Source organism: Periplaneta americana, chromosome 13 (genome assembly GCF_040183065.1).
Source record: "Periplaneta americana isolate PAMFEO1 chromosome 13, P.americana_PAMFEO1_priV1, whole genome shotgun sequence".
NCBI lineage: Eukaryota > Metazoa > Arthropoda > Insecta > Blattodea > Blattidae > Periplaneta > Periplaneta americana.
In genome coordinates this window covers 8484776-8505471 of record NC_091129.1, presented here as the reverse complement: position 1 = coordinate 8505471, position 20696 = coordinate 8484776, and the positions used below count along the sequence as shown (strand labels likewise).

The following is a 20696-nucleotide window of genomic DNA, read 5'->3' as shown; positions in this document are numbered from 1 at the left end:
TTACTCGTGTTAATTGTGTAAGCATGTCGGCTTACAGCTGTTTCGATGTTTCTTCACACCATCCTCAAAGCCTACTAGATCTCGGCGTCATCGCGAACATACCCATGAGCCAACAACACTACAATGAAGAAGTGAACACAATCAAATACATAGCACAAGAAAATGGTTACAACCCAAGCATAATAGACAACATCATAAGGAAGGCAAAACAAAAACTCAGCAAACACAAGAAATACATCACACTAACATACGAAAACAAAAGCCACATAAGATCGCATCTTCATTCAGAAAACAGAAATACAACATAGCATACAGAACAGAAAAAACATTACAAAGACATCTCAACACACAAGCAACACAAACAAATAAATACAACCACACAGGCGTATACAAACTCACATGCAATAGTTGCGACAGTTTCTACATTGGACAAACAGGCAGATCATTCCAAACTCGAAAGAACACATTAAAGCAATAACCAGAGGACACAATACATCTACATATGCCGAACACATAACTAATGCTAACCACACATACAATAACATAAATACAGGCATGGAAATCCTACACATACAACCCAAAAACAAAAACTCAACACACTAGAACAATACGAAATATACAGACACACTAAAACACATCCTGATCAAATTCTCAACACACAGATCAATTTCAGAACACACACTATTTGACACCACATTTCAACACTTTTTAACAATCGAACGCACCCACACAACAGGCAGCGAAGTTCATGATGACGCCGAGATCTAGTAGGATCTGAGGATGGTGTGAAGAAGCACCGAAACAGCTGTAAGCCGCACATGCTTACACAATTAACACGAGTAAGATCGCCATTTGATCAATTATTTATACCTATAATTATTTTGGTTGAATAAAAAATTCTAGCTGCTTTCCTCAAAAAATGTTTTATTTCCAAGGAAATTAAGAATTATAAATACATATAAATACCAAAACTGGTACATAGTTCAATAATTACCCCATGATTATTTCTATACATAAGGGAAGACTAGAAATTTTCATTATAAATTGGTCACTTCGTCCAGAGAGTTATGGTTAATCATATGAACTTGGTCAAGACAAAGACAAACTGTTGTTGTTTACTGACATCATTTCACCTCTGGCTTCCCAATTAAGCCCATCAGACTTTATCAAGACGAACTTATATGTCTACAATGCAGTCCAAATCCATAGACCTAGGACAATCTGGTCTCAGTTATTTCCACTTGTATTGTCTTAAGAGTAATGATAATAATTCTGCTTGAGCGTGACTTATAAAACATTCACAAAAGAAACTACAGTAAAACCCCGATAAGACACTGTTCAAGAGACCGGGTGTAAACTGCGTATTAACCGGGACCACATATTAGGCGGGTATACTAATTTTGATTTTTATATAGTATCTATTAGCATTTTTCTTTATTGAAATACATGATTCATGAAAGGTAATACAGTATTACTCCAATATGTAATTACTGTACTGTACGTCAAAGACATTTACAATATGCACTGTACTTAATTCTTTCGAAAAAAAGTAATTTATATTTGTTTGCCGTGTGTGTTCTCCAAGTCCTCATGTTTACCACACTTCAATTTCTGCGATTATATCCTCCCGACGATGTCACAGCTGTAGTGATTGAGTCGCGATTTTTTATTATCATTCTTAATATCGATGATGGGATTCGTAATGCATCAGGGAGTTGTTTCTGAGTAAGAGTACTGTTCTCATTGTACTTTCGTAAGATTTCCAATTTTTCCAACACAGAAAGCGCTTTTGTTTAACACTCATTGTAATGACATTCACAGACACTTCAATACACTAAAGGACAACAAACTGCCCAGCAAACATTTCCAGAATTTTATTACGGCTGAGTGAGGAATGCTGTTTGAGAGAGAGGGTTAGCAAGAGGGTGAGGTATTGTAACTGTATGTAGGCTTTAACCACGCAGATAAGGAGTCGAATAAGAGAGTGTAACAAGAGGGTGGGGTATACTAAGGTATGAAGTATGAAGGTTTAAATGCGCAGGTAAAGGGTCGAATACCAATACTTTTCAGGTTAATGGCACCAGTGAGTTCAATGACCAAGATGTTTCATTGCTGTTACAGTACATTGCTGAAAATTACATCGAAAATATTCCACAAAAACAGCGTATTATGCGGGACTTGAGCGCAACAAACGGGGTATTTTATAAAGGCGTTATATATGAAATGTGCAGGGACCGACAAAAAAAGCATATTACACGGGATAGCATAAGTGGGCGCGTCTTATCGAGGTTTTACTGTATTACAAATAGTACATTATTTTCTTATAAAACATGCTTGTAAAAATTATTTAATATAAAGTTTCGTAAACTATTACAGACATACCGAATTACTGCCACTTTTATGTCGGTAAGTTATCCTTATTTTGAATCTGTGCACTTGCTAATTCAATGCAGACGTAGTCTAGAAACGATATCACCACATTTAGTGTCTATTTTTATATGTGCATGTTTATCTCCTCTAGTTGGACCAATGTTAACTATGGCTATTTTTCTTTTAAGTTCAGAAGCTTGTAATATAATTCTATAGCTAGAAAATACAGTTAAAGACGAACCAAGTACAAGCAATGCATCACAATGTTCAACTTCACGTTTCACAGCTTCGACCCTCTGCTGAGGGACATTATCACCAAAGAACACAATATCGGGCTTTAGAATTCCTCCACATTGACTGCAGCTTGGAACTTGAAATCCTCGTACGTCATCCTGTAAAATATTGCATAGATATTTTTAATAAAGAATATGATTTATTATTGTACATCCACAAGATGAATGCTATTATGCCACAAAGCATATTAGAATTCTAAGTAGGGTACATAAAGTTTACATGAAATTTATATTACCTTATTAACTAAAAAATGAAAAGAAACAGAACTATCATAAAACAATATCAATAAAATTAAAGTCACTTGTTTATGAAGACAGAGCTCTTTCCAAGCTATTAACATGTGGAGAAAAAGTTTTACCCAGTTTGAAAATTTAATTGTTTATCTGTGGGTTATACATTAATTTGTTATTGAATAATTTCGAGGGAAAAATTGTTCCGAGGCCAGGTATCGAACCCGGGACCTTTGGTTAAACGTACCAACGCTCTACCAACTGAGCTACCCGGGAACTCTACCCGACATCGATCCAACTTTTCCCTCTATATCCACAGACCTCAAAGTGTGCACACAATGTTGGTAGCTTGACGGTTGTCAGCCCACTTTGAGGTCTGTGGATATAGAGGGAAAAGTTAGATCGGTGTCTGGTAGAGTTCCCGGGTAGCTCAGTTGGTAGAGCGTTGGTACGTTTAACCAAAGGACCCGGGTTCGATACCCGGCCCCGGAACAACTTTTCCCTCGAAATTATTCAAATCAACTTCACAGGGAGTTATACCTGAAAGCTTTATTTGCATAATTTGTTATTGTTTGTTCACTTGTTTTGAAAGGCATTGTAGGACTTCTGTTACCAATTTTATGTATAAAATTTGTTTAATATCTATTTACACATAATTAGCTATATTTACACTAGAGTCTACTACATTTATTTCAAACAGCAAACATAAGTACCTGTTTGAAGTAAAGTTCTTTACTTCTATGTCTTCATCATAATAATAATCATTTTATTATTTTCCTGTGACAAATTGTTCACTACATACCAATACTGCATAACTCGTAACTTTCTCTCAAAATTCAAGGCACACAGTCGGTGATAAATTCAAGGAGCGCCCATAGGGGTGTGTTACCCTGGATTTCAAGATGTCCCTTACAGAGAATTTAGACTTTTTTAAACTAAAAAAAAATTAATAATCTACACAATATTATATTTCAATTCGATATGACTTTCAGCAAATAAAATAAATTCTGTTAGGCCTACGTAGATTTTCGAATAGTTGCTTCCTTGCAGATCGGTAGTTTTGCTGTTATTGTAGGGAATTTTAGGAAAGGCTAGTTGGTGACACAATTCTCATAACTGAGTTTGCTGGTCCATCCGTCCATCTTGATAGGTTTAAATTTAAACCATCTGAATTTTTAGTCTTGATTACTACAGTTAAGAAATCAGGTGTGCTGTGTTTTTATTGACATAAGTGTTATTTTTGTTTAGTAATAATTTTATTATTTTGTTTACTAAAATAGTTATAGAAAAGAAAATATGTATTGAGGAATCAATGGAAAGTGCATTCATCACATTTAATTAAGACAATTCTCAATTATATTACCTTTAAGTGAAAGTGAAATCTGTGTACAGGTAATTCCATCTGTGTTACCTTCATCTAGTGCTCTTACACGTTTGAGATGGGCAGGGCATCTAATACATATGGGTGAATCCAGAAAGTAAATGCTCTTAGTGGTGAGTCAATGAATAAAATGGTTGTATACGAAATCAAATATAAAGAACGAAGGGAAAATAAATCGGCTACTGTGTAAAAGTGTTCAATACATTTATTATTATCAGTATTGGTTATATTTCTATCGTACTCGGGGTACTGCATTTTGAATACTACGTATGCGAAAAGCATTTAAAAAATGACCTCGAAGCTTATTAAAAAAAAAAAAAAAAAAAAAAGGAAGGGTATATTCATATCATTGCTCTTTAAAAATTTTTGAAAAACTATTTGAAGACGCATTCGTCTAATTCATTGAACTAAATACTAACACCAAGCTAATACAACAATCGTTTGTACAAGGGACAGACTAACTACTGCCTCACCAAATCCTCTAACCTTGTAATTGCACTAGGAACTAAGCCAAGCCAAGCTAACCTAATCTTTTGTAGAAGGGGTAACTGCTTTGTGCGACTACAAGTGTGCGTGTAACAACGGCGCAAATCGTTACACGTACATATATTAGGTACCTGCATACTATGTTATAGTTTGTTTTTAATTAATTAAATCCTTTCACGAATAAATCATAATGAAACATGTCATGGATTGAATACGTACTTGTGATATGTCTACATCTCCATCTGGTCTAATCATAGTACTTGTTGCTTTGATATGAGGGTTTCTCTCTTCCAGAAGAGACTGTAAATGCTGTCTGTCTATTTTATTGTCACAGCCCAAACACATTACATTAAATGCAGTGCCATGAAGTTCAATAACATTTTGGCTACCTGCTTTGTTGTGAAGTCTATCAACATTTTGGGTTACAACACAAGAAACTCGACCATATGTTACTTCCAAGTCGCGCACCATAGTATGTGTAGAATTAGGTCGAAATGATGAGAACCTGGGCCATCCAACGTAATTTCGTGCCCAATAACGCTTCCGTATGTGTTCTTTCTTAACAAAGTCTTGATACTGAACAGGTCTATTGGAGCTTCGAGCATAAAGACCAACTCCTTGTGAACGATAATCTGGTATTCCACTCTCTGTTGATATTCCAGCACCGGTGAGAATCAGTAATTTTTTTGAAAAATTAATGAAATTATTTAGCCGTTCAATGTCCTCATCGTGTACTGGATTGTATTTTGGCACAAACAAGAGATGAGTACAAAATGTCTTGGCTGAGATTGTTCTGCACTGCAGTAATCCACACATTCTGAAATTCGCTAGATTCAATATTAATATATGAACATTTTATTCTAAACCAACACAGATTTTGGTAATTTCATAGAAGACGGGCACTTGGTTGAATATAGTACGTATTACCAACTTTTTTATTTCAGTTAAATGTTAGTGATCTTTTAGTGACTTTTACATATTAGTTCTAGGTTTTTTATACTAGGTGTCGCCGTGATTTTCTTTTAATTTGATTGGTTATAGTTGTCATTTGTTCTAGAATTTTCGTTAATTTTGAATGGATAATGACGTTATCAGTTGTTTTTGGTTGTTTGACGTGAGTGGTGTTATGTTGTGTCTGATGGCTAAAGCTATTGAAAGTTTGTCATTTTATGATTTTCTTTCGATTTGATTGGTTATAGTTTTAATTTATTGTAGAATTTTCATAATTTTGAATGGATAATGACGTCGGTTGTTCCTGGTTGTTTGACGTGAGTAATATTACATTGTAGATTTGTCTGCATCTGTCGAATGCGCATCATCATGCTTACGAAAAGGCACTTTTCAGTGCCAATAATTTATTTTGTGTGCACAAGGTTGGAATTTTGAAGTAAGAGGGAAAGGAAGGAATCCGTGTTCTGAAATTATTGATTAAATTTTGTGTCGATTTTGGTTTAGTTCTTTCGCTGGTGATTAAGGATTGTGTTGAATGTTGAGGAGAAAACGTTTTTTCTGTGGTTTAAAGAAATTACTTACTGAATTTTCTGTAGATGTTAAGGTGTAATAAGTGTTTGAAGAGAATTTCATTTAGTGTAAAGACGTGGTTTATTTATGCAAAGTTGACTGTACGACAAAGTGTTGGTTTAATTATTTGTTGCTTGCATGGTTTAAGTTTAGATTGCCTTAAAGCCTGTGTCATTTATACTGGAAGTGAAGTGGTTGTCTATGAAGACGTCAATGAGAATTGAATTTTATTTGATAAGGTGATAAATTATTATGTTTTGTTTTGTGTTTTTGTGATTTTTGGGGGTAAAGTGCGGACGAAAACTACCAGAAAAGTACTACCAACTATGAAATTCGAATGCCACGAAACGCCAAAAAAAATCAAAGGCGAAAAATTAAATATATTTTCATTTTTTGGAGGGCTTGTTCTTCTTTAAAAATACGAATATATATTTGATTTTTCATCTTTGATTTTGCGTTGTTTGGTGACATTTGGACTTCATAGTTGGCAGAACGTTTTTGGTAGTTTTCGTCAGCCATGTTGGATTTTGCCCGTCTTCTAGGAAATTACCCAGATTTTATTCATTTATTCAAATACCAAGACAGAAATAATGAAATATTCTTAATAATAGTAAATAATACATAACACATAAATGTAAGGTTATGTCAAATACGTTCCCTTTTATAGCAGAAGACAACACCACCATCGTAAACCAGGTTCACCAACGCTAAACAAAATCCTACATAGCCCTGAACCTGATCCCCTTTCAGATATATTATATATGATCAGGGCCCAGATCTAGCTCTGATAATCAGGGGGTCGCTATGATTACTGTTCATTTAAACATAAGGCTTTTAGACCCGTAAACACAGAACAACAAAATAAAGCATAATAAAGTGAAAAACGGGATGATTATAGAGATTTGGGGGAAAATTGGGACGAGAAGGGAAATTTCTCTAAACATTGAGGGTTATTTCTATGATAAATCTTACCATTACTGCTTCACATCCGGTTGAAAAGGCGCCAAAGGCGGATGAAGGAAAGATGTCTGAGAAGTTGAAGAAGAGAATTACGACAACATTCAAAATGCATGGATTCTCTTTGAGAAGGTAGGTTTGCATTACGTTATTGTCTAAGGTAACCACCTTTTTGGAACGACTTCAGAATACTGCGTAAGTACATAATGTGTTATTGTATCATTGAATCCTATTTATTTTTGATGCAAGGGAGGCAATCTTGTTTTTATTTATCTACCCTTCTACCATCAATAAAAACCTTTTTTTTTTTTTTTAAGCAATTTTTAATTTGCACAGTCTTTGTCCGTAAGTACTTGCGAGGTATTATGAAGTATAGCGGCAGATTGTAACACAAAGTTGCTTTTCGTTCGTCAATTTTAATAGGGTAGCTGCAAATATTATGTAGGCCTATAAAAAGGTAGCTATATTTCAGAATACCGCATAAGTACTTATGTAAAAATAATTGAAAAAAAAAAAAACGTTTTTATTGATGGTAGAAGGGTTGATAAAGAAATAAGTACATAAAAAAGATGTCCCTTGCACCAAAAATAAATAATTCAATGATGCAATAACGACATACTATGTATTTACACGGTATTCTGAAGTCATTCCCAATTAGCAAAGGTTTAAATTTAATGATCATTTACGAATTACACTTCCCTTAAAGCAATGCATAATATTTAAATATCACCAACGGAATTCCTCACCAACTGTTAACTGTTTCTTTCTTATCACTGAAACTTAAATATAGATTTCTTGTTTGATTTTGCAGCTTTAATAAGCAAGGGTTTAGATAGATTTCGATTCCCGCTTGGACTGATTACCTGGTTTGTGTTTTCCGAGGTTTTCCCCAACCTCGAATGTCAGGTAATCTATGGCGAATCCTCGGCCTCATCTCGCTAACGCTAAATGACCTAGTAGTTGATACAGCATCGTTAAATAACCAACTAAAAAAATATAGCAGATAGTAACACAATTCACATTTCATTGACTTTACATTGTATTTCTGCTTTAATCACATCTACAGCAAGCCTGTTACAATTATTATTGAAACACTCTTTCTGTAAATGCATTACCCTGACAGGTATAGATAACACATACTAACAGTTACAAACAGTTTAGGCAGTGATTCAAGTCCAACTTTTGCAAATAAAAATCTTCACTTTGATTCACACATATTATGTTTTGAGATAATTTCAGGAAGGACAGACTTTACAAGGCATTATTCTGAATAGAGAGAATACATGTCTACAAGATCGCACAATCGAAGCTTGTTTATGACATCTTCAAGATCATTCCATTTAATGTTTTCTGTGAGACTGAAGGCTTTGAAATGATGGAATGGCACTTTCCAACAATGTGGCCTCCACGATCTCCAGATTTCAATCCGGCCTACTTTTGGTTGTGGGGTTATCTTAAAGAACGAGTTTTCTTGACACATCCAACAACCCTACTGCAACTGAAAGATCCCATCTCACAAGAAATTGCCAATATTCCAAGACATTATCTGCAAAATGCTGTGCATGGTGTCATAGACAGAATGCTGTATGTTGAACAAGAGAACGGCGGACATCTTCCCAATGTTTTGTAAACCCCATTGTGTGTCCAACACTGTGATGTTTTTGTTTTTTCCCTAGCTCAAACATTATAATATTTATAGCGGTTTAATGTTTGAACTGACTTTTGGAATACTCTATACATGTGAGGCTTAGCAAATGCAAAGAACGAACACAACAAATGCACGTTATTTCCATGTACTGTAGTTTCTTTTCAGTTTAACAGCCTTATCATGCAGAATGGCTTTCTGTGTGTTCCAGTGATGCATGCAGTTTGCTTGTCAGTCAGCTGATGCCAGTTGATGAAGCAGAACATGATGAATGGCTTGAGAAAGTGGCAGAATATGTACAGAAGCAGTCTCTTGTCAGCCCAATAGTGGCGAAAGAGCATATTGAGTTAGCAATTCAGGTAATGAAATTTTTCAGATTATTTTACCTCTATAAAAACGTGCTTGTTACAAATTTTTTCGACTTCATCTTGCATGATTCCAGGCATTGATTTCAATTTCACTCAATTTAATTTGTTATTTGTATATAATGTTATGTATTATTTTATTGTTGAAATCCTGTTTATTACATGTTGCCTGTTGCTGTCTGTACTGGGTAATTTTTTATTTATCTAGCTATCTGTCTATCTATCTATCTATCTATCTATCTATCTATCTATCTATCTATCTATCTATCTATCTATCTGTCTGTCTGTCTGTCTGTCTCTCTATATATCTATCTATCTATCTATCTATCTATCTATCTATCTATCTATCTATCTATCTATCTATCTATCTATCTATCTATCTATCTATCTGTCTTTCTGTCTGTCTGTCTGTCTGTCTGTCTGTCTGTCTGTCTGTCTGTCTGTCTGTCTGTCTGTCTGTCTATCTATCTATCTATCTATACCTATCTATCTATCTATCTATACCTATCTATCTATACCTATCTATCTATCTATCTATCTATCTATCTATCTATCTATCTATCTATCTATCTATCTATCTATCTATCTATCTATCTATCTATCTATCTATCTATCTATCTATCTGTCTATCTGTCTGTCTGTCTGTCTGTCTGTCTGTCTGTCTGTCTGTCTGTCTGTCTGTCTGTCTGTCTATCTATCTATCTCTCTCTGTCTGTCTGTCTGTCTATCTATACCTATCTATCTATCTATCTGTCTGTCTGTCTGTCTGTCTGTCTGTCTGTCTGTCTATCTATCTATACCTATCTATCTATCTATACCTATCTATCTATCTATCTATCTATCTATCTATCTATCTATCTATCTATCTATCTATCTATCTATCTATCTATCTATCTATCTATCTATCTATCTATCTATCTATCTATCTATCTATCTATCTATCTATCTATCTATCTATCTATGTATCTGTCTATCTATCTCTCTCTCTATCTATCTATCTATCTATCTATCTATCTATCTATCTATCTATCTATCTATCTATCTATCTATCTATCTATCTATCTATCTATCTATCTATCTATCTATCTATCTATCTATCTATCTATCTATCTATCTATCTATCTATCTATCTATCTATCTATCTATCTATCTATCTATCTATCTATCTATCTATCTATCTATCTATCTATCTATCTATCTACCTACCTACCTACCTACCTACCTACCTACCTACCTACCTACCTACCTATATCTGTCTGTCTGTCTGTCTGTCTACTCTGGTGGAGTTAAGGCTATCAGGCCTTCTCTTCCACACCACCAGAAATACAATACAACTACAAGAAAAATTATACATCATTGCAATTAATCTACAGTAATAAGGAATGACAGAATGAATATGACATAAAAGAAACAACTGGATATACAAATAGAAAATGAAAATAATAAAAATTAGTCTAACATATTAAATGATGCAAAAAAGAACAAACAAAAGTAAAAACATATACAACAAATACAGACATAAAATAACAATGTCACTCAGCATCATTGTTATTAACTAAGGGAAAATATAAGCTGTTAGATTAGTATCTTGGAACAAAGGCAAGAGAAAGGATTAATCAGAATGACCACAGAAAAATTGGATCAGTGTCTGGTAGAGTTCCTGGGTAGCTCAGTTGGTAGAGCGTTGGTACGTTTAACCAAAGGTCCCGGGTTCGATGCCCGGCCCCAGAACAATTTTTCCCTCGAAATTATTTAAATTAACTTTACAGGGAGCTATACCTGAAAGCTTGATTTGCACAGAAAATTTGTCCCAAAACCGATTTCTGACCTGACTACGTCTTTATTGGAGATGTAAACGGGAAAAAATATGTAACAGGAAGCAGTGATATCTTGCAGTGATAACAGAGCATCTGTATTAGCATTAATGTTGGACTATGTAACAGGAGCAGTGACTTGCCCATGGCTTGTCAGCATATCTTTTCATTGATCAACTTCCTTGAATGTAATCGTGAAAACTTTGTAACTAATTCAACAGTTCATAGCATAAATACTCGTCAAAATATGACTCATACTCCATCGGCAAGTCTATCGTACTATCAAAAAGAAGTGCTTTTAATGGCAGTAAACAATTTTAATAGCCTCCCTCTGCATATAAAAATCAAACTCAAAATATAAGATTATTTAGGGCCAAATGAAAGAAGTACCTAATTTCTCACGCCTTCTATTCTGTAGGTCAGCGTTTCTCAAACTATGGTCCGCGGACCACCTGTGGTCCTCGAGTTCTGTCCTTGTGGTCCTTCAAAAAAGACAGAAGAAAAAATAAAATTCAAACGAATTGCGTATCACATTATAGCTGAAAATCTCAAAGTTTGGACATGACACATGGCAATTGTCTTTCACTTTTTCTCCCAATAGGCCTACTAATATTTTATGAAATTTCTTACCCTGCTCGTCTACCCACTTCACAATCTACTCTCAACAACGAAAGAGGGATTTAAAGCATATGAACGTGGCATTTCTAGCCATCTTTTCCCTGTATATCTGGCGCTGAGCCTGTAACCCAGCCACGGACCACTTGAATTCATAACAGAGGACCAAAGTACCGAACCTTGTCATGTATTGATCACTTTCTTAATAGTTTTGCCGACACCCAGTCTGCACATTGAAATGGGCACATACTGTACGTCGTACACCAATAATAGAATATGTCAAATTGCATCTTTACTTGTTGAAAATCGGGCATGTTTCTGCATTAATTTTTTATTTGTTTTTCCAGATGACGATATAAGAAATTTTAGATTCCGTCTATTTTAAAATCCGACAGGTTTACTTTTTACACTTGCGTGTTTCGTCTCTAAGTGCCGTTTCAATTTCGCGGGTTTCATACACTCGTTTGAAAGCACTTCGTAACAAACAACGCACCGAGGTTTTGGTTCGCTCTCATTGCTACACCAAGTAAATCCAAGTTCCAAATAACTCTTGTCATATTTACGAAACTATTTTTTCTTTGAACAGCTATCACTTGGACTAGATATTTCTTTAATGACACTATAAATAATATATTTCTTCACACACAGCTTCTGAACTATTAGCGCTGCCTAAATGAAGCGTATCATCATGTTCCTTTCTTTTCAAAGATCCGGATCAAAGCCAGTTTTCCATTATTTATAATGGACACTATTTAACAGAGACATGGGCAAACTACTAGCGTGTACCACATAAGAAGGATTTCACACAACTAACTGTTAACAGGCAAGCGATGAATCAACAATGCACAGAATTTGTTATAGGTTACTTGTGATTGGCTACAAAAAATATAATTACGAAAGTAATTAATTCTATTTTAAAATATAAGTAGACTATACTGGTATTAAAATATGCTATAAAAATGAAGGGAACAAGAGTAAGGTGGTCCGCAGAACTGTTCTGACTTTAAAAAGTGGTCCCCACTTAAAAAAAGTTTGAGAAACGCTGCTGTAGGTGATGACATAACGGTTCGTGAAATTGATACTAAAACTTCGTACACTGATAAATATGGATCTAACATATTTTACAATCACTTTCAGTACATGCCAACTTCAGCTTGTTAAATGACATCATGGCTTGTTTCTATAGATTGCTGCCAACAATTCTATACTGAATGCATAATACATTATCTCCACACTTTGTGAATGAAACGAAATTGTTTACTAATATCAAATATTGTGTGTGCAATTAAAATATGATTTCTGAGCTACTTCTAATAGTGTAGACTGTAACTTGTTCATATCATGCACTAATTTCATTACACTGTTTACAGGATTGTATTAGGAGCGGTCCAGATGAAACTGAAACTGTTTTAAATGTTATAAATGCATTTGAAGTGCCTCGTTTTGTGTATAATTTAGAGAGAAAAAAATTTCTCAAAATCAATGCTGACAGTGTTCACAATGCAGCACCACAACTCTTTGATTCCCCTTTGGCCAAAGCTAATCTCTTCAGAGACAGGTACAGTATAATCATGTATTTATGGTTAAAATGTTCGTTCTTAAAGAGATATGATTAGTGTTTTAACGAGACACCAGTTGCAGTAAATTACATTTTTATTAGATATATTGGTTTTTTAACATATGTTTAATATTTGAGTTTGATTACTGTTGTATAAACGTGATTAATACTTTCTGTTTGACAGTAATACATACATAGTGAGACTTGTATCGTTCATTTACCATTAGAATTCTCAGCATTATCACTTTAACACAGTAGTTCTTAATCTGTGGTTCATGGTACATGAGCCACTGCTGTGTGGTACATAAATTATGGAATAAAAATATGTTGTTGTTTTCTAATGCCGGGCGTTTGACAATAAAGTCATTTGACCTCTTGCACTCCAATATTTTTCAAAGATATTATCATGGCCAGCCACTGAAGCACAGATTTTGAGGTGTTCCGAATCCATTTCTTGGTTTGAGTTGCACAATGGGCAGTTAGGGGACTGATATATTCCAATTCTATGCAGGTGTTTGGCTGAACAATCATGGCCTGTTGCCAATCTAAATGCAGCTACAGACGATTTTCGTGGTAAATCGGGAATTAACTGTGGATTATGATGCAGAGAGTTCCATTTTTTCCCTTGGGATTGTGTTATCAAATTTTGTTTGTTGAAGTCTAAGTATGTAGATTTAATAAATCTTTTCACAGAGTAATACGTAGATTTAGTAACAGGTCTGTAAGTAGCAGTGCTGCCCTTCTTTGCTAGTGCATCCACATTCTCGTTTCCCAGGATTCCACAATGGGATGGTATCCTTTGGAATACAATTCTTTTATTGAGTGATATTAATTGAGAGAGCATTTTAGTTATTTCTGCTGTTTGAGATGAAGGTGTGTGTTTAGAGACTATTGATAGAATAGCTGCTTTGGAGTCTGACAATATAACTGCATTCCTAAATTTATTGATGTGGCATAGAAGATTCCTGAGACTCACTTATTGCAATGATTTCTCCATCAAAACTTGTTCCATAAAGTGAGAAGAGACAGCACATAACACCTGCACTGGCACCTTGTTCATAAATTAACTTAAAATATAAACATATATATAGCTGTTTTCTGTATATTTCATGGAACACTCCATTAAATAAATTCAAATAGGAACTGTTTTTTAATTATTATGACCCTGGGAGTGACATTTGACGATTAGCCATTATAAATTTGGTTAGTGACAGAGCTGACGTCCTAAATTAAAAATAGTGGTACATCACTGCAAAAGGTTGAGAACCACTGCTTTAACATAAAGTTGTGTAGATGCAGGAAATATATATTTTGTAAACCAGTTAATTTTTTTAAGGAGTCAATACTATTGAAACCCATCAACATCCATACATGCTGATTACTTAGAACCTCCCCATTCTTAACTCATCTTCCTAATGTTATAGTTATGTAACAATTGTTCAATTGTACAAGAAATTTTCCACCCATCGCTTCATGGAGGATCCCAAGATCTTCCATTTGGTCGATAATTGAAAATTGTCCTAGGAATTCTGGATCTGGACATTCTGTTCACTTCTGACATCATTTATTTTAATATTGATCAATATAGTCCAATATGTGCATCATATCAAGCTTCTCTTATACTTGTTTTTTTGAAAGATGGGACATGACAGGAACGTTGCGATCGGAAAAACAACTGAATGTCACATAGCATGGTAGGCCTCTTGCTATGGTAACAATGGTTGAGTTGCCAAACTTACCGTTCCCACGTGGCGAGTGCTTAATAGCTCTCTTGGCGACATTTATTGTGCACACAATGTTAGCATTGATATGTTTCGTCTTTGATTCTCTGTCGATTTTTGTATTGTTTTCTTACCTTTGCGTCAATTGTCAATGAATGTTTTAACGTCAGCCATCGTAACGTCAGGTGATACCTTCCATCAACTGGCAGCGTGGTAGTCCATATTGGCAACATAGCACTGTAGTTCCAAGTTCGGCTGCTAAACTGTCATGTCCCATCTTTAAAAAAAAAACAGTATAGATGTCTTCATTATTTCTGTGTATTTCTCATTTGTTTCTTGCCATAGAGTTCACAGTGAAAGATATGCTGTTCTTACAGTAGGTAATGGTAAACATTTGCCCCTTACTCAGAAGATATTAATTTTAGGAATCATGTTTGTATGACTTTTATTTCTTGTTTTGATGCATACTATAGTGAAGATCACGTAAGTGTAGTTCCTAAAAATCTAATTTAGCCGTCTCTTCAGTGTTGCCAACTAATACCAGATATCACCAAAGAGGATAAAATCACAATGCTGCATATTGAAATAATAATAATACAAATACAGTATTACCAATAACAATATCTTGCTTATTTATCACATCTCATCTTTATGTTGCGAAGTGTTTCCTAAATGGTTCAATGATTTATAATATAGTATATTTTCCTCCTGGACTTTCGCATATTATGTTGGTAATTAGGATTAGTATGATCTAATATTAAAATCTATTTTGTGTGGTAACATGAAATTCATTGCTTTGACTAAACAGTTTACGATTCATGAGACCTAACCTAAAAATATATTTACTTGCATTTTCATCACTTTCCCTTACTGCAAACCGAAATTGTTGCTGCCAACATAACAGTTAGAAAAGAACTGCCAGTTTGTAGTATTTGTCAGTACTCTAAATTCGAAGCAGAGTTGGTAAAAGAAAATTCAACCTGAGAGCTAGAATATCACTATAATTCACTAGCATATGTAGTAATAGGGGAAGAATAGTTAAGGTACGGTCACACGTCGCTACTTTTGCAGCGCTGCAGTACAAAAAACTGCGCAACTCTTGTACTGCGACGTGTGAACAACGCTGCAACCCGAAAAGTAGCGGCTGCCGTACCTGCTGCCCACCACTTTTCCATGCTGCGCGCAGCTTAAAAGTAGTGACGTGTGAACAGGGTTCTCAGGGTTGCAGCTGCAGCATTTTTGATATCGGTTTTGTTGAAACTTTTGCTGCGGTTGCAACCAGTGTTACCACCCAAATGTGCCAATGATACTGTTATTGTTTGGATATATTTTAATGTTAAATGTGATGAAAATAAATTATTTGTAACATGTATTAAATACACAACACAGTCTGAGCATAACTGCTGACGATATAATTCATTTTTTAAATTTTCCGTAGCGTAGGTCCAAACAGGAGGGTTGCCAACATTGATTATATGAAGATGCTTTCAGTTATCATTTAAGTATATAGGCGTTTTTAAAAGCTTATAGTAAAAATAATGCCAATTTCTGAATACTAGTTAGGACAGAAAAGCAAATAATAGATAAGGAAGCTTTCGCATTAGTTTCATAATAATGCGAACATAACCACAAAATGTATATTGAGAAGTCAACACGGAGATGGAAACCTGCAGCATGACTGCTGCTGCAAAAGTAGCGCCTTGCGTCTGAACAGACTCGCAACCTCCAGTTGCAACTTTTGCAGCACTCGGGTTGCGCAGCACGAAAAGTAGCAAGCAGCGCGCTAGTTTTGGCTTACGTGTGAACACGACACGCAACATTTGCAGCTGGAGTACAAAAGTTGCGCTGCAAAAGTAGCGATGTGTGACCGTATCTTTAGGTTTCACCCTTAGGGTATTAAGTAAGCTGATTCGGACTATACCTCCTCTATAAATATTGGAACCTTTTCTCAGAATATCCTATATTAAGTTCAACAATATTTTTAATTTCTTTACAGTCATTTGGGTGACATTTTTGAGCATGCAATATTTTCCTAAAATTTAAGAAATATGTAGTCTATAATTTTAAGAGATGTCCTAAACTTATTTGGCTATCACTGTAACATATATACATACATACTTACACTACATGCTAGAGCAGAGGACCTGGCTTCCTCTAGCCTCATTGAAATTGATACGAGTCCTCTCTTTAATTCCTGACTCACCACAATGTGTATCTTATATTTGCGTGGCTCTTGAAGGAGGCAGTGTGTATCTTTACATTCTTCATATTTGGGTGCAGATGAACACGAGCTCCAAATGAAAAAGTTGCAAAAGTATTTAAATGTTTTGTTTACATTAATATTTTTAATTTAATGTACTAGAGTCGACAGCAATTCGGAAGGCTGTAGTCTGCTAGCGTTTGCGTCAAAAGAGACAGATAGAGCAAGGCAACATCATACTTCACGCGCACGTGCAATACAAATAGCGCAGGAGAGAATTTAAATTATCAAAAGACAATAATGACCTTGGCCGTTGATTACTACCAAACAAACCCGCTTTCTTTCACTAACAATATTCTTTGCACGGTTCTCAATCCCACACCACATGGTTCTGCAGTCGTTTCTTGCATGTTGGCAACATTGCTACCAGCATCAAGATGGCCGGCAGCGTTCTGCTTGTTAACGTTTTTAAAATAATTGTACACCTTAAACCAGGGAGCGTCAAGTGACTACACTCTTGTGCGTACATACAAACCCTCAAGCCCTGATGTACGGCTGCGGGCAAGGGTAGCTGCTTCCACAGTGGCGGAGCCAAGAACTTGTATGTGAACCAAATTTGTGATAAGATTATAAATTGATTTCAACTTTTAATTGAAGTACACTTTCACTGTTAATTGCACTGTACTGAAAACAGTACTCTATACAATTTGGTACAGTTAACTATATACGAAATAAATTTTTGCATGTTTGCACAACAATGAAACAAAACAAAATATAAAATTTTATACAGATTAACATACTACGAAATAAAACTGTTCACTGTTTGTCTCCACTCATTGCTATACAGTTCAATTAACAAAATAAAACAACAGTGCAAACGTTGTTATTCAAATCTCTAATAATAGTACTTTTTCTTATACATCAGAGATCCGCGGCGATTTTTGCAGTTTTCTGTTAGTAAGCAGCTTTTCAATTCGCAGAGCTATTATTTTAGTACCAGCCAATCGCAAACATGCTTTCAAGTGTTCATCACTTAATTGGCTTCTGTGACGTGACTTTGTAAACTTCATTAAAGAAGACAGTGTTTCGCATACGTAGGTTGTCCCGAACATGCACGACGTTGTTGCAGTGAGATTGTGCAGTTTAGGAAACCTTTCTCGTGGAAAACAAGTGTAGAAATGGTTAATTCTTTTTCTGTTTTGATACTTATCCTTTAGCTCAATATCGCTTTGTAAATCAAGTATTTCTAATTGTAATTCAGCAGGAATATCCAGGACACTCACTGAAAAAGGTGTTGTAAATATCTGAAATTGTTGTTCAAGTTCTCTCATATCCTGAAATCTACGCTCGAAGTCTTCGCACAATTGTTGCATTATTCTTAATATTCTTTCAAGGCTTCTAACAAGTTTCCCATGTACATCCATAAATAAAGCAATTTCGTTTCTAAGTGCGAGAAAACGTTCCAGAACTTTTCCTCGACTTAACCACCTTACCTCGGTATGGTAGAGTAAATCCCCATAGTCACTGTTAATATCATCAAGTAGTGCTTTGAACGCCATGTGATGAAGTCCTTTAGACCTTATGAAATTAATTGTTCGCACAACAACATCCATTACATTGCTAAGATTAATGTTTTCAGCACATCAATTTTCCTGGTGCAAAATGCAGAGCACCCGTGCCCCCAAGCAACCTCGATAGGTTCCACCACTGATGGACTTCAGTGTACAACTGTACTGCCCGCAGTGGAAGCCCTAAGCAGACCTGTATGCCCTCTCGCGATCTTGACTCGACCTGGCGGAGCCTGCCTTAAACACTATTTTCCGCGCCTGCTTGTGTAATACTTGTCTTTTTGCAGTCTCTTCTTCCATTTATTTATCTTACATACACACAGTAAATGTTAGTTTTACTTATTGTATTGAAACACTCACATGTGAACAAATGAACTCGGGAAGTACTTATTACAGACTGATTCCGATTGGTTCTACTGTACAAGCTTGTGACGTCACATACCAGAAATGCTACGGCGCATATAGAAGCTAACCGCCTTCCGAAATGCCGTCTAGTCTAATTCTCTTCTCGAAATTTAATCTTGTAAGCTCTTGAAATTTACAAAAAAAGCTGCTAGTACTTATTTTTCTTCTGTGATTTCATTTTAATTTCCCGACATAATTCTTTCAGTATTTTAGCTAATTCTGAAATTGAATGATTCCTAGAAGCTTCCTTAATACTTATAGTTGATCAGTAATTGTCTTGTTCTGTTTGTATCAGGTACAAGCTCCTACTTCAGCGTACCCAACGGCACGAATTGTTTACTCCAGCTATCTTAGGAACGACTACTGATGATGCTAATCGTAAGTTCAAGTTGCAGCCAGTAGAATTTCTTCTCAGCTTTTCAGGAAGAATAGCGGAGGTGGTCGTTCTGGGTCTTCTCACACAATTGCGAGAGGGCCGGTACTATCTAGAAGATCCAACTGGAATTCTGCAATTGGACCTGTCAGAAGCAATATCCTTTTTTTATCATTAACATGTGTATGAACCAGAGAAGCATGTAAATGTCAGTAGTATACAAAGTGTACTGACGTCATAGGCTTGAGAGCTTGGAGGGGCGTAGCCAAAGAGACCTGTAATTGGTTGAAGCAGGAGTGGGGATCTCAATTTTAATTGGTGCATCAGGTGGTTCTCAAATTCGATTGGTGAATGGGGTGGAGAGGATTTGCGATTGGCAAATGGGGATGGAGACTTCATCAATAGCTTAGTGCACACATGTGTTAAGTACATTTTTTGGTCAAATTGAGTTAAGTACAAAATCGAACTCCTGTGAGATGTATCTTTACTGTGCACAAATGTGGGAAGTGAATAATAAGATTTTCCTATGTTATGTTCACTTTTTGAGAATAGATATTAATTGAAGTGAATGAAGTATTGAAAATAAAAACTTGTTTTTCTCAAACTTGTTTTTCTCAAAAGTAAGAAATTAGCACTTACCACATGTGTGCACTAAGCCAATTATGTGAGTGGTCGTGAATACTGAATGGGTGGGGTGAGGCTCGTATGTGATTGGATAATGGGAGAGAGATGGTGTTCGGGATGGGAGTATTTAATTGCGATTTCTATTATTAGTATTAGTATTTATTTATTTAACCTGGTAGAGATAAGGCCATCAGGCCTTCTCTGCCCATCTATCAAGAGATTGCAACTATAATATGAAGAATAGAATTACAATTAGTATTAAATTTACAATTACAAATAAAATTACAATTAGCATTAAATTTACAATTACAATTACAATAAAAATCAAAGTACGAAAAGATTACCTCACTAATTAAAGCTAGATAATTTATCATAGAAAAATAAAGAATATTTTATATTTACTGAATTACAAATCAAACCTAGAATAACAAAACAAGGAAACTATTTACAAGAAATCAATTACTGACCAGTGCCTAGTAAGTTTGCGTTTGAATTCAATTTTATTTCGACAGCCCCTGATGCTAGCAGGTAGCGAATTCCAGAGTCTTGGCAGGGCTATTGTGAAAGAA

General features: G+C 35.3%; 2 protein-coding genes across 2 annotated transcripts in view; one reads left to right on the top strand and one right to left on the bottom strand.

Moving 5' to 3' along the window:
- Positions 1 to 2314: 2314 nt before the first annotated feature.
- Positions 2315 to 5642, bottom strand: Sirt4 (Sirtuin 4). The gene is made up of 2 exons (XM_069842881.1): positions 4981 to 5642; positions 2315 to 2762 (listed from the first exon to the last, which is right to left on the bottom strand). Exons 1-2 carry the CDS (start codon positions 5575 to 5577, stop codon positions 2445 to 2447), a joined length of 915 nt encoding a protein of 304 aa, XP_069698982.1. The 5' UTR covers positions 5578 to 5642; the 3' UTR covers positions 2315 to 2444.
- Positions 5643 to 7086: 1444 nt separating this feature from the next.
- The window catches only part of PolE2 (DNA polymerase epsilon subunit 2), a 37453-nt gene continuing 23843 nt past the window's right edge, over positions 7087 to 20696 (top strand). The window contains exons 1-4 of the mRNA XM_069842876.1: positions 7087 to 7371; positions 9096 to 9243; positions 13049 to 13236; positions 19426 to 19661. Of these exons, the coding sequence (XP_069698977.1) occupies positions 7241 to 7371; positions 9096 to 9243; positions 13049 to 13236; positions 19426 to 19661 (703 nt within the window). The 5' untranslated portion in view covers positions 7087 to 7240. The remainder of the gene's footprint in view (positions 7372 to 9095; positions 9244 to 13048; positions 13237 to 19425; positions 19662 to 20696) is intronic.